Here is a 13,633-nt window from a genome sequence, read left to right as displayed (position 1 = left end):
GGCAGCTGGGCATCACATAATTCTTCTGGTCTCAGGATCAAGGAGGCTGGGGTTCATGTGGTCCATTAGTCCTTGGACCATAGTTTTTCTTTTTAAAGGGAATACTGAAGGCTGTTTATGATAGACAAAATAATATAAAAGATAAAGCAAATACAAGGGCGGCAAGACATTTGGTGTTGATTCCTAACTCACTGAGGCAGCCACCTGTCTTGAATTCCTTAATTTGTAAAATATGATTTACAAGAGAATTTTTAGAACAGTAGATAAAATGTAAACAATCCCTATACTACTGTGAAAATTCCAAAAATATCCACAAGTTTATTGTAGAAAATGGACAAAAGGAAGGGGACGGGTTAGGACACGACACAAGATAAGCAGGCAGTGAAAGTAAAAAAAAAAAATCAAGAGACAGAAAGTGCCTGGTAAACTCTTTTCTTCAGGAAACAGCGCTGTGCATATTATAGCAGTTACTGAGTACTTGTTGGAATTTCCAAAATTGATCAAGAAAATAATCAGGAAAGAGTCCCTCCCCTCCCCCTTTTGAAAGTTTTATAATAGATAGGTAACATGCTCAAAAGTACAGAGATTAGTAATCAACGTACAACTTCAATAGTCATCACTCCTGACCCATCTTGCTTCCTCTATATACGCTCCTCCCCTTTGTTCTGAAATGTTAAGTGCTGTAGAGTCGATTTCCGACCCATAGCGACCCTGTATAAGGTTTTCAAGGAGCAGCTGGTAAGCTTGCACCGCCGACCTTGCAGTTCAAACGACTTTGCAGTCTGACGTATTAGCCCACAGCACCACAAATACATTCCTGGTATTAAATCATTTCAACCCTAAAAATGTAGGCAAACATCTTTAAAAAACAGGTTGTTTTTTTTAAATTTGAGGCAACAACATTTACAAAAAAAAAAAAAAAAAGGTGGAGACAGCCTAAATGCCCATCAGTAGAAGATTGGATAGTGAATTTATGTTGTCTTGTTTCGTTTGTCACAATTGTATTGTAAAAAGATAAGTAAAAAAAAAAAAGGAGGGGTTACGTTTTCACAAAGCTCTCCTGGAGAGAAGCTCGCCCCAAAAATCCGAACCCCCGCCAGCGAACAGGACTCTTCCCTCAAGCCGCCGGCTCTTAACTCTTCCTTTCAAGGTCAGGACCCTGGATTGGTTTTTTTAAGGCTGTGGGTAATCCTCGCCCCTGGAAGTTCCGTCCACCGGGTTCTAGCTGACTCCGCCTACCAAAACTGCGGTGGCGTAAGGGAGCGGCCCTCCTCCAGATGACTGGGAGCCCGTGCGCGGTAGCGCGCACGCCGTACGTCCCGGCTCTCTCCCGAATCTCCCTTGGTGCTGCCTGTGAAAGGCGAATGGTTTTGGCCGCCATGTTGTTCGCTTCGGCACTCCGGTCAGGGGCAGCTGTCCTAACTTCTCAGTGGGTAAGGAGGCTCGGAATAAGCCCGAGCACTGCCGCCTCCCTTCTTCCCGTGTCCGTGCTTCTCTCTGTTCTGGGTACAGGAGAGCTCTGGGCTCCGGACGGCCTTACAGGCAGGGGCAAGGACACTGTGGCCTTGGTCTTGTCCCCCGAGAGGACGCTACCGCCTCACCACGAGTGGGGAGCGCCGAGGGAGGGTCGGCAAGTGTAGCTGCGGCCGGTGTCTGGTCTCTTCACGAAACTGGGGCGATTACCCTTAGTTTGATGTGGTCTGACTTATGCTCTTTTTGCTCTAGCGCGGAGCTGGCAGGTCTGTTCCCAAGACCCTTGCCACCGAAGAAGCAGGCACCTTGTACATACAGCCTAGCGAACTGATTTCTGTTAAGGTTGCAGCATACTGGATGGATCTCTTCAGGGCTCTGGCTTTCTTGATGGAGGATTTACTGAGAGTTGCCTTAGACCAAGAGAAGGGTGACCATTGTTGCATTTGTGCTTTGTATGAAAATAATTGTTAACAATGTATGTTTGTGAAAGACCATTCAGGAACAGCACCATAAAAACTGCACCCAGCTAAAGAATTGGAGGATTTCAGAGCTAGAAAGGTCTTTTGATACCATCCAAGTAAATCTCATTATAGATACATTGAAATCCTCCTTCAAGTTAATTTTAAAAAACAAATTCCAACAAAAATAACAATAGGACATTTATCAGAAGAGATGAAACAGAAAAGGAATTAGTGCACATTTGTATAGAATGAATTCAGGGCTTTAGAGTTAGATTTGAGTTTGGATCCTGGTGTCACCACCTTTTCTAGCTGCATGACCATGAGCCTTTATTCATGCTCACATTTAGTTCCCTTGTTTGTAATATAGGAATATTTCAATATGCAGAGTTCAGCCGTTGAATAAATATTTGAGGCCTGCTGGGCTGCATAGAACATTGGAGGTAATTGTTGTCTAGTTTTTATGTGCCAAGCACTGTGTTGAATATTTACAGTCTATATTTGAATCCTAAAAATAGCTTAGTAAAATTGTTAACTCTTATTTCCCCATATTATAGATAAGGACATGGATTTTAAACCTGTTTATGGAGCTAATAGTCACATGTAAGAGGGTAAATAATGCTACAATGTAGCAATGTGAGTTAAAAAGAAAACTGTTGGACTCCTGGTGACCCCACGTGTTACAGTGTAGAACTGTGCTCCATAGGGTGTTCATGCTGTGGTCTTCTGAAGTAGATTGCCAGGTCTTTCTTTCAAGGCACATCTAGGTAGGTTTGACACTCGAACCTTTTGGTTAGCAGCTTAACCTTTTGTACTACTCAGGGACTTCAAAGATAGGAATAGTGTCATCCAACTTAGTTTTGAAGGTGGGATAGAATTTTCTGGAGGTGATGTTGTTACTGTTGTTAGGTGCCGACCAGTTGGTTCCGACCAATAGCAACCCTGTGCACAACAGAATGAAACACTGCCTGGCCTGCACCATCTTCACAATTGCCGCTATGCTTGAGCCCATTACTACTGCCACTGTGCCAATCCATCTCGTTGGGGATCTCCCTCTTTTTCACTGACAACGTTGCAGAGAATGAGTATTCCAGAATACTTAATTGTGCTCATGAGGAATCTGTACATAGGCCAAGAGAGCAGGGAGCCACTGGACATTTTAAAATCAGGCAAGGCATGCACCAGGGTTGTATTTTTTCACGATACTTATTTAATCTATATATTAAAAAAATGATCCGAGAAGCTGAATCATATGAGGAACATGACATCAAGATTGGTGACTGATTATAACCAGAAATGTGCAGATGATACAACCTTGCTTGCTAAAAGTGAAGAGGACTTAAAATATTTACTGATGAAGGTCCAAAGACCACAGCCTTCAGTAGGGGTTGCAACTCAATGTAAAGAAAACAAAAATGCTCACCACTGAACCAATAAATATCATAATAAATGGAGAAAAGATTGAAGTTATCAGAGATTTCATTTTTCTTGGCTCCATAATCAACACTCATGAAATTGAATGACCTATTGTATTAGGCACATATGCTGCACAACACCTCTTTAAAGTGCTGAAAGAGCAAAGGTGTCAGCCTGAGGACTAAAACGGAACTTACCCTATCCATGATATTTTCAATAACCTCATATGCATGGGAAAGCTGGGCAGTGAAGACGGAAGAAGAATTGATGCTTTTGAGTTACGGTGTTGGAGAATATTGAAAGTACCATAGACTGCCAAAAGAACCAACAGATCTGTGTTGGAAGAAGTGTAGCCAGAGTGCTCCTTGGAGGCCAGGATGGCCAAACTTCATCTCTCATACTTAGGACATATTGTCAGGAGGGACTTGTCACGAGAGAAAAAGAGGAAGACCCTCAGAGATGGATTGGCAAAGTAGCAATGTCAATGGGCTAAAGCATGGTAACAATTGTGAGATTGGCCCAGGATCAAGCAGTGTTTCGTTCTGTTGTACATAGGGTAGCTATGAGTCGGTACCAACTCAGTGGCACCTAACAACAATAACAACATGATCTTGATGTCATCCTACAGCTCTTCTTTTTGGTCACTAGAGTCTAATGCATCAAATCTATTTTTGCAGTGATCTCTAAATTCTGGTGGGATATGTTCAAGGTCATACTTTGGACTTGTTTTAATTTTCTTCAGCTTCAGCTTCAGCCTGAACTTGCATATGAGCAATTGATGGTCTGTTCCAGAGTCAGCCCCTGGCCTTGTTTTGGCTGGTAATATGGAGAATTTCCACCATCTATTTCCACATACGTAGTCAGTTTGATTTCTGTGTATTCCCTCTGGTGAAATCCATTTGTGTTGCTTAAAAAAGGTATTTGAAATGAAGAAGCCATTTGTCTTGCAAAATTCTACCATGTGCTCTCCATCATTTCTATCAAGATCATATTTTCGTACTACTCATCCTTCATCTTTGATTCTAGTAATTATCTGTACATCTTGATGGCATGTTTGATCAATTTCAGACTGAAGGAGTTGGTAGAATTCTTCAAATTCATCACTGGCTTTTGTGGTTGGTGCATAAATTTGAATAATAGTGGTACTCACTGATCTTACTTGTATTTGTTGTTGTTTTTAAGTGTCACTGAGTGCACTCTGACTCATAGCCACCCTGCATAGGGTTTCTGAGGAGCAGCTGATAGGTTTGAACTGATGACCTTGTGGTTCACAGAGTAGTCTGGATCCTACAGTGATATAACACCAATATAATGTTTTAAGTATGATGCTATCTGCGATAGAATAACACTAGGATAGGGCATTATCCTGTCACAGACAGCATTATACTTAAAGATAAGTCTTGAAAGGCTCTTTTTGGAATGCAGCACCATACCTTTTCAATTAATCACTCCCAGCATAATAAACTATGTAATTGTCAGGTTCATAATGGCCAGTACCAGTCCATTTCAGCTCATTAATGCCGAGGATATTGATGTTTATGAGTTGCACTTCATTTTTTATAACTTCCAGTTTTTTTAGGTTCGTACCAATATTTCACATTCTAGTTATTCATGGATATTTGCAACTGTTTCTCCTTATTTTGAATTGTGCCCCATCAGCAAATGAAGGTCCCCAAAGCGTTACTCCATTCGTGATGTCACGATCAGCTGTACTTTGAGGTGGCAGCTCTTCCTTAGTCTTATTTTGAGTGCCTTTCAACATGAGGGGCTCATCTTCTGGCACTGTATCTGACAATATTTTGATGCTATTCATCATGTTCCTGGTATTCTATATTCTGGTGCTATCTGACAATTTCACTGCTATTCATTGGAAACCATACATAGAGTCGCTATGAATCAACTGACTCAGCACTTAACAACAATAACAACAAACATTGGGAAATAATCTGCCTCTCCTTCTTCTGAGTTTTAGTCTCAGTTTAGCTGAAACATGTCCACAAATGGTCATTCTACCAGCATTCAAAATACTGTTGGTATAGCTTCCATCATCACAGCAACACACAAATCACCACAGAGCGACAAACTGACAAGACGAGTGGTGATGTAGCATATTAGTGTTGGATGAATTGGAGAGGGTATTCTACATGGAAAGGAAAACATGAGAAAAGCCTCAAGCCATGTTCCTGGACTCTACTTAGGTAAGGTGTGTTCTGAGATGAACTAGGAGAGGGGTCAGATCTTGCAGCTCCTTCAGTATCAACCTGAAAAATTTGAGTTTATCTTAGAGGCAGTGGGGAGTCAGTGAAGAGTTTTAAGTAGTAGAGGGATGGTCAGGTTTCTGTTGTAGAGGAATATTGGGTGAGACTGAAATGAGTGGGTTTGATTGGAGCTAGATTCAGGGAGACTAAAGATGAGAGACTTGCAGAAACCCAGGTGAGATAATGAGAATCAGAACTTGTCTACCAGCAGAAAGGATGGAAAGAAGATAGAATATATTTCTTTTTTTCTTTTGTGGTTGAGGTGAAGTGATTATGTTGTTAGGTGCTTGGAGTTTATTCCAACTCATAGGATAACAAAAGGAAACACTGCCAGATTCTGCAACATCCTCACAGTTGTTATGTGTGAACTCGTTGTAGCCAGTGTGTTAACCCCATCTTATTGAGTTTCTTCCTTTTTTTTCTACCAATGCTATTTTTTTTGCCAAGTATGATGTCCTTCTGCAGGAAGTGGTCCTTTCTGCGAATGTTTGCAAGATGAAGTATTGCTAGCCTTGCTTCTAAAGAGCATTTTGGTTATACTTCATCAAAAATAGATCTGTTCATTCTTTTGGTAGTCCATGGTATAGTCAGTATTCTTGAATATATATATGTAAAATGAGTCATGGCATGGTGCTGTGGGTTAATGTGCTAGACTGCACGGTTGGTTTGAATCACAAGGTCGGCAGTTCAACCTTCTACGGGGTCACTAGGAGTCAGAACTGACTTGACAGCACTTAACAACAACAACAAAATGTGTATGTGTGTATATATACATATACACATATATATAAGCAGTTTTAACAATGAAAAAAACAGTAACTTAATGTAGTGGTGGAAGTTTTTAATGAATTTTCATGTTAGTTTTGCAATTAAAATTTTTTTCTTTCTTACAAATAGTACCTGATATGCAGTATATACACAATTTGTTCCATTGATGAATAACTACATTTTTTTACATTTCACATGTAATACATTCTGGGGAAAACCGAATGCAGACAGTCCCTGCATTACAAATAAGGTTGTCTTTAAGTAGAATTTGTATGTAAATCAGAACAATTTGGTATAGTTCATATCTATATAGTCAAATGCTTGTCTTAGAATATAGTTAGTATACTTTTCTATTTGAGTGCTGGAGGTTCTGTAGATTGAGTACTGCACTGTTAGCCACAAGGTTGGCAGCTCAATCCCACCAGGTGCTCTGCAAGAGAAAAAAGACTTTCTGCTCTGGTAAAGATTTACAACCCCAGAAGCCCTATACGGGGTTGCTAGGAATCAAACAAACTCTAGGGCACCTAACAACAGCAGCATACCTTTATATGCATTAAAAACTTTAAAGAAACACTTCAGATACAATAAAACATCTGTGACATAATACAGTAATTAAAAAATGTTTTATGGTGAATTATGTGATAGTTTACATGAGAAAACATTAGTTTTACATTCATCCTATCGTATATTATTTCGTTGCCATGGTTACAATCCCCTCCATGCATCATAAACCAACCAAAGGGTATATCCTACAAGTCCCCCCATTCCCCCCCCAGTCATCAGCACACAGCCCCTCTCCGCCTCTGGGTCTAAAGTTCCCAGCTGCTCCATCTTTCCATATCATGGTCTCTGCCTGCATCTCAGGCATCACGACTTCTCTGGGTAGGGTCCTACTCTCCGCTCTTCCCTTCATGGTCCCAGGGACCTCTGCTGCTATACTGCAAAGTTAATCACTCCCCTCCTTACCATAAAATGTCTACCTTTACATTTCCAACCCTCAAAACCAGTACTGATAACAATTATTCACTATTGTATCACAAGAGACCTATCTGCATAACCTTTCATCAGCCGATCCCAAACAGATTGGATACTACTCTCTGGATCTAGGCTCCCTCTTGAAAGCTTGTAAGCCAGTCACTTCTTGCCTTTGTAGTTACCCCATTTTGGGTAGCCAATGCCTAAGTTGCCCATCCCTGTCTACTCTGTGTATGAGGGAGTGGGAGTGATCCTAGCTGTAAAGATTTGTTCCCTCTTTTGAGCTACTGCATCCATAGGTGTAGGTCAAGTTCATCAAATTATATGAGACTACTCTTTTTTTCCTCTTCTTTCTTCTTTTTGTTAAGCTCTGATCATTCAGTCATTGAAGCCAGGTCAAGTGGGTATTATCTGCAAGAGTGGGTATTCTTGTGCATATGCTCTCTCTTCTTATTAGCTGGATGCTTCACTCTCCACTCTAGTCGTCTGGGGCTATGTCACTGACTCTGGGCCCAAGAGTCCCCAGGTCTTGCCACACTGCTGGCCAACCAGGTCTTCCCCTGGGTTCACAGGAGTCTATTGAATGTTGTAGGGCTTAGCTTGCAGCTTCATTGCTGTTTTTCCCTCACGTCCCCTTATCGGTGACAAACGTGGTCACCAATCAGAGCGTGTATTCCCATTGAGTCTTAGTCTTGGAAGGGGGTTTGCACTGAGGGGACCCTACCACTTGCTTTGATGTCCCTGGGCAAGCAACTTGCTTATTCTTGTAGTAATCAGTCAGTCTGCCTCTATTGTTTTATATTTTTCCTTTCAATCTTTCTTTCCAGAAGTATCTTCTGTTCTTCCATCTGCTCCAGACTGGTCTGTCCATCCTTTCAAGAGAAAATTTCCCACCTCTGAAGATTCTGGGTGCTATTCAGGATTCCACCTATGGTCTTACGTAATGCAGAGGCTCCGCAGGAAGCCTCCTTCATTGGGCACATTGTAGCCCCATTTTAGGTATTCCAATCAGTTATAGGCAGAAGACAGAGTTAGAAGCTTTCTATGGTAAGCTTTCTAGCTATTCCTTTCTCTCCCCCTCAGGTGTCTATTTTGTAATGTAATACAAGGAAAACCAAGATTGAAAAGACAGCCAAGCATCTTAACATTATTTCCCCCCCATTCCCCATTCCAACCATGTCTTAATCCCTGTATCCCAGAGCCCTGTTGTTCCAAGGTTGTGCATACATCATTATTTACCTCTGTCTCACTTAGCCCATGCAAACCTGCCTAATTGTTCTCCCAATTTCCATTCCCCTCTCCCTTCTTGTATATTGCCCTCCTCCTCCTCCCCAGCACCCAAGCTATCCTGTGTTTGTTCTTTGCCCTGTGTTCTACCTTCCTGTCCCTCCCCTTACCCAATTCCCCACATCCCAGCAACCAGCAAAGAACCCCCCCACTCCTTTAGTATGGGTTCTTTTTCTTAGTCTTTTACATTAGTGGTCCTAAGCAGTATTTCTCTTTTTGTGACTGACTGATTTCACTCAACATAATGTCCTCAAGGTTCATCCATGATATGCGGTGGCTTGCAGCTTCCTTGTTATTCTTCAAGGTAGCATAATATTTCATTGTGTGTATATACCACAATTTTTTAAAATCCATTCTTCACTTGGGGACTTTGGCTGTCTCCATCTTTTTGCTTTTGTAAATAGTGCTGCTATGAGCATTGGTGTGCATATATCTACTCGTGTTATGGCTCATATTTGTTGTGGGTAAATACCAAGTAGAGGAATTGCTGGATCATAAGGTATTTCTGTTTCCAACCATCTGAGGAAGCTCCATATTGCTTTCCAGAGAGGTTGGACCATTTTGCAGTTCCACCAGAAAAGCAGAAGTGTTCCAGTCTCTCCACATCCCTGCCAGCATTTATTGTCCTCTACTTTTCTAATCTTTGCTGTTACTGCTGATATGAGATGATATCTCATTGTTGTTTTGATGTGCATCTCTATAATGGCTAGTGATGGTACATTCTAACATTTTTGTAGGTCTCTTGGTTTCTTGTAGTAGTTTTCTTTGTATAAGTCCTTTGTTTCTCTGAAAACATTTATTCCTAGATATTTCATCCTTTGGTTGGCTATTGTAAGTGGTATTGCTTTCCTAATGTCCTTTTCAACACTATTGTTTTTGGTATAGAGGAATCCAACTGATTTTTGTATGTTGATCTTCTATCCTGCCACTTTGCTGAGTCTTCTAATGAGGTCTAGTACCTTTTTTCCTGAGTCTTTGGAGTTTTCTATGTATAGGATCATATCGTCTGCAAATAGAGTTTTACTTCCTCTTTGCCAATTTGGATGCCTTTAATTTCCCTGTCTTGCTGTATAGCTCTTGGTAAGACTTCCAGCACAATATTGAATAGGAGTGGTGACAAAGGGCATCCTTGTCTGGTTCCTGTTCGCAGAGGGAAGGCTTTCAGTTTCTCCATTGAGAGTAATGTAGGCTGTTGGTTTTGTATATATGTTCTTAATTATGTTGAGGAATTTCCCTTCAATTCCTACTTTTTTGAGTGTTTTTATCAGGAATGGATGTTGGATTTTGTCAAATGCCTTTTCTGCATGAATTGGTATGATCATGTGGTTCTTTTATTTTTTCTTATTTATATGGTGGATAATGTTGATCGTTTTTCTAATGTTGAACCATCCTTGCATCCCTAATATGATCATGGTGTATTATCTTTTTGATGTGTTGCTGGATTCTGTTGGCTAGGACTTTGGTGAGAATTTTTGCATCTATGTTCGTGAAGGATATATTGGTCTATAATTTTCTTTCTTATTGATGTCCTTCCCCGGTTTTATTATGAGGGTTATGCTTGCTTCATGAAATGTATTAGAAAGTTTTGCATTCTCCTCGATCTTCTGGAATAATTTGAGTAGAATTGGTGATAGCTCTTCCCTGAATGTTTGGTAGAATTCACCAGTTGAAGCCATCTGGGCCTGGACTTTTTTTGGTTGGGAGTCTTTTGATGACCTGATCAATTTCTTCTTTTGTTATGGGTCAGTTCAGGTTTTCTACTTCACTGTGTGTAAGTTTAGGTAGGTCGTGTTTATCTAAAAATGTATCCATCTCTTCTAAGTTTTCAAAGTTGTTGAAGTACAGCTCTTCATAGTATTCTGTTATTATTCTTTTGATTTCCTTTGGTTCTGTTGTGACATCGCCCATGTGGTTTCTAATGCGTGTGATTTGTGTTTTCTCCCTCTTTTCTTTTGTTAGGTTTTCCAATGGTCTGTCAATTTTGTTAATCCTTTCAAAGAACCAGCTTCTTGTTCTGTTGATTCTTTCTATAGTTTTTCTTTTATCTATCTCATTTATTTTTGCTCTAATCTTTATTATTTCTTTTCTTTTGGTCGCTGTAGGTTCCCTCTGTTGGTCTGTTTTTAATTGTTGTAGATGCTGTGTTATTGTGTTAATTTTGGTTCTTTCTTCTTTTTGGATGTGTGCATTTATTGCAATAAATTGTCTTCTCAGCACTGCTTTCGGCGTTTCCCAAAGATTTTGCTATGTTGTGTTTTCGTTCTCATTTATTTCTAGGAAGTTTGTGAATTCACGTTTAATTTCTTCTTCTACCCAGTTGCTTTTCAGCAGGGTGTTATTCAGTTTCCATGTTTTTGACCTGATATCCTTGGTCTTCCTATTGTTGATTTCTAAATTGATAACATTGTGGTCTGAGAAGATGCTTTGTAGTATTTTGATATTTGTAAATTTATGGAGATTTGTTTTGTGGCATAAGACATGGTCTATCTGGAGAACGTTCATGTGCACTGGAAAGGAATGTGTATTGTGCAGTTGTTGGGTTGAATGCTCTGTACACATCTATGAGGTCCAGTTGGTTGATTGTGTTGTTTAGTTCTGCTGTGTCTTTGTCAAGTTTCTTTCTGGTTGTTTTATCCATTTTTGAAAACGGTGTATTATAATCACCCACTATTATTGTAGATTCATCTATTTCTTTCTTCAGGTCTATTAGAGTTTGCTTAATATATTTTGGAGCTCTTTCATCTGGAGCATATTTATTATGGTTATGTCATCTTGTTCAGTTGTCCCTTTAATCACGACATAATGCCCATCTTTATGTATTATGCTGGGTTTTGCCTTCAGGTTTATTTTATCAGAGATTAGCACTGTCACTCCTGTTTGTTTTTTATTGCAATTAGCTTGGTATGTTTTTTCCCATCCTTTGACTTTTAATTTGTTTTTGTCTCTGTGTGTGAGATGCGTCTCTCGCAGACAGCATATTGAAGGATCTTGTTTTCTTATCTAATCTGCCCTTTCAGTCTCTTTAACAGGTGCATTTAATCCATTTACATTCAGTGTAATTATCAATAGGTATGGATTAATTGCTGCCATTATGGTTTTTTTTTTTTTTTTTTTTTTGTTTTTTTGTGGGGTGTTGTTTTCTTTGTTCTGTGTGTCTTCCTTTGTTGAGTTCATGCTTTTTGTGTTCTTTCTTGTGAGTTTCCTCATAGTTTTAATGTTTCCATGTTCTTCTTGGATTTTCATTCTCTTGGTATGTTGTGAAGTGTTAATTTTCTTTGAGGTTGCCTTATAGTCCATTAACTTTTCTCTCCAATTAGTGTAGTATTTTTTATCCGATAATCTTACTGACCTCACTATCTGAATCACTGTTCCTACGTGCTTACCTTCTTGTACATTATAATTGTTTTGATCATAGATTGACCTCCCAGATTCTCTGAATTTGTTCTGGGAGGTGCTGCCATGCATGTCAGTCTCTGGTTGTTGTCTGTTCTTGTTGGTTCTCAGTCCACAGAACTCCCTTTAGGATGTTTTGTAGTGCAAGATTGTCTTTTGCAAAATCTCTTCACTTCTGTTTATCCTGGAATGTTTTCATTACACTGTTGTATTTGATTGATCGCTTTGCTGGATAAAGGACTCTTGGTTGGCAATTTTTTTCTTTCAGGGTTATATATATGTCTCCCCATTGCCTTCTTGCTTGCATGGTTTCTGCTGACAGACCCTAGCTTAATCTGATTTGCTTGCCTTTGTATGTGACACTTCAGTTTTCCCTAGCTGCATTCAGGAGTGTCTCCTTATCTTTGATTTTGCAGAGCTTGATTATGATATGTCTCGGTGATTTTCTTTTGAGGGTCTGTCCTTCCTGGTGTTTGTTGAGCTTCTTGAATGTTTATCTTTTTCTGTATCTTTTCACTTTTCAGGATGTTAGATAAATTTTCTTCCAGCAGTTCTTCAACTGTTTCCTCTGTGGACTTATGTGATTCTTCTTGTTCTGGAATGCCGATAATTCTTAAGTTATTCCTCTTCATGTTGTCCAACATGAATCTTAGACGTTCTTTAGATTTTTTTTAATCCTGTTTTCTGCGTGCTCTTCTGTCTTAGTGGTATTGAGAGATTTGTCTTCTAGCTCACTGGTTCTGCCTTCCATCTTTTCTATTCTACTCTTTGCCCTGTCAATGTATTTTCTATTTCTTATGTTCTATTATTGATTGTTTTGACCTCTTTCTGTAGGTTTTGAATTGTTTCCAATGCTGTGTCTATCTTATTTGATTGTTCCTGTAGCACTTTCCTGACTTCTCCCTTTTTTTTCTCAACTCCATTATGTAGTGTTTTGATACATTTTATAATCAGTTTTCTGAATAACTTCTCAGGAATTTCCAAAGCCTGCCATCTTCCAGTATGGAGTGTAGGTCTACCTGTAGGTCAGTTGTCTCAGACACTTTATCTTGCTTCTGGACATGTGCTGATATGGTCATCTGCTTTTGCTTCTTGGACATGTTTAGTGTTTATCTATGGCCTTAATACATGAGTATGTGTTTTGGCATTTTTGTATGCTTTCTGATTGCTTCCAGGAAGGTGTGATCAGGATGTGGGCGTCCGTTTTCACTCTTATTGCTTAACTCAGAGTAACTTTCACAGGTGTTTTCTGCCTCCCTAATATATGGCAGTTGGTATTTGTTCTTGCCTGGGTTTTGGTGTTTTATAGAGTGTGATTGTAGCTTGAATATATGGCAGCAGTTGCTGACTCTTTTTGAGTAATATAGGGAGGGGAAGAGTCCACCAAAGGTAGAAGGGGGAGCATAAAACAGCAAATCATCACCAGCAGGGGAGGGGGCGGAGAACAAGATCCCCCCCCCCCCAAACAACAACAACAACAACTGGATTGAATATTGCAGTCTATATTCACAGAAAAGGGAGAGGAGTGAGAGAAGAAAAAAAATCTGTAGCCTATTATGAGCGTGACTTTAATGTCCTCTCTTAAGCTTCTTGCTTTCAAAGCTG

At 39.8% G+C, this 13,633-nt stretch overlaps 1 protein-coding gene across 1 annotated transcript in view; it reads left to right on the top strand.

Moving 5' to 3' along the window:
• Positions 1–1,379: 1,379 nt before the first annotated feature.
• The window catches only part of LOC102834329 (NADH dehydrogenase [ubiquinone] flavoprotein 2, mitochondrial-like), a 69,937-nt gene continuing 57,683 nt past the window's right edge, over positions 1,380–13,633 (top strand). The window contains exons 1-2 of the mRNA XM_006868712.1: positions 1,380–1,433; positions 2,489–2,542. Coding sequence (XP_006868774.1) covers positions 1,380–1,433; positions 2,489–2,542 — 108 coding nt within the window. The remainder of the gene's footprint in view (positions 1,434–2,488; positions 2,543–13,633) is intronic.

This window comes from Chrysochloris asiatica, unplaced genomic scaffold, assembly GCF_000296735.1.
Source record: "Chrysochloris asiatica unplaced genomic scaffold, ChrAsi1.0 scaffold00122, whole genome shotgun sequence".
Taxonomy (NCBI): domain Eukaryota; kingdom Metazoa; phylum Chordata; class Mammalia; order Afrosoricida; family Chrysochloridae; genus Chrysochloris; species Chrysochloris asiatica.
Note: the sequence above shows the minus strand (reverse complement) of the source record. Positions and strands in the feature narration are given on the sequence as shown.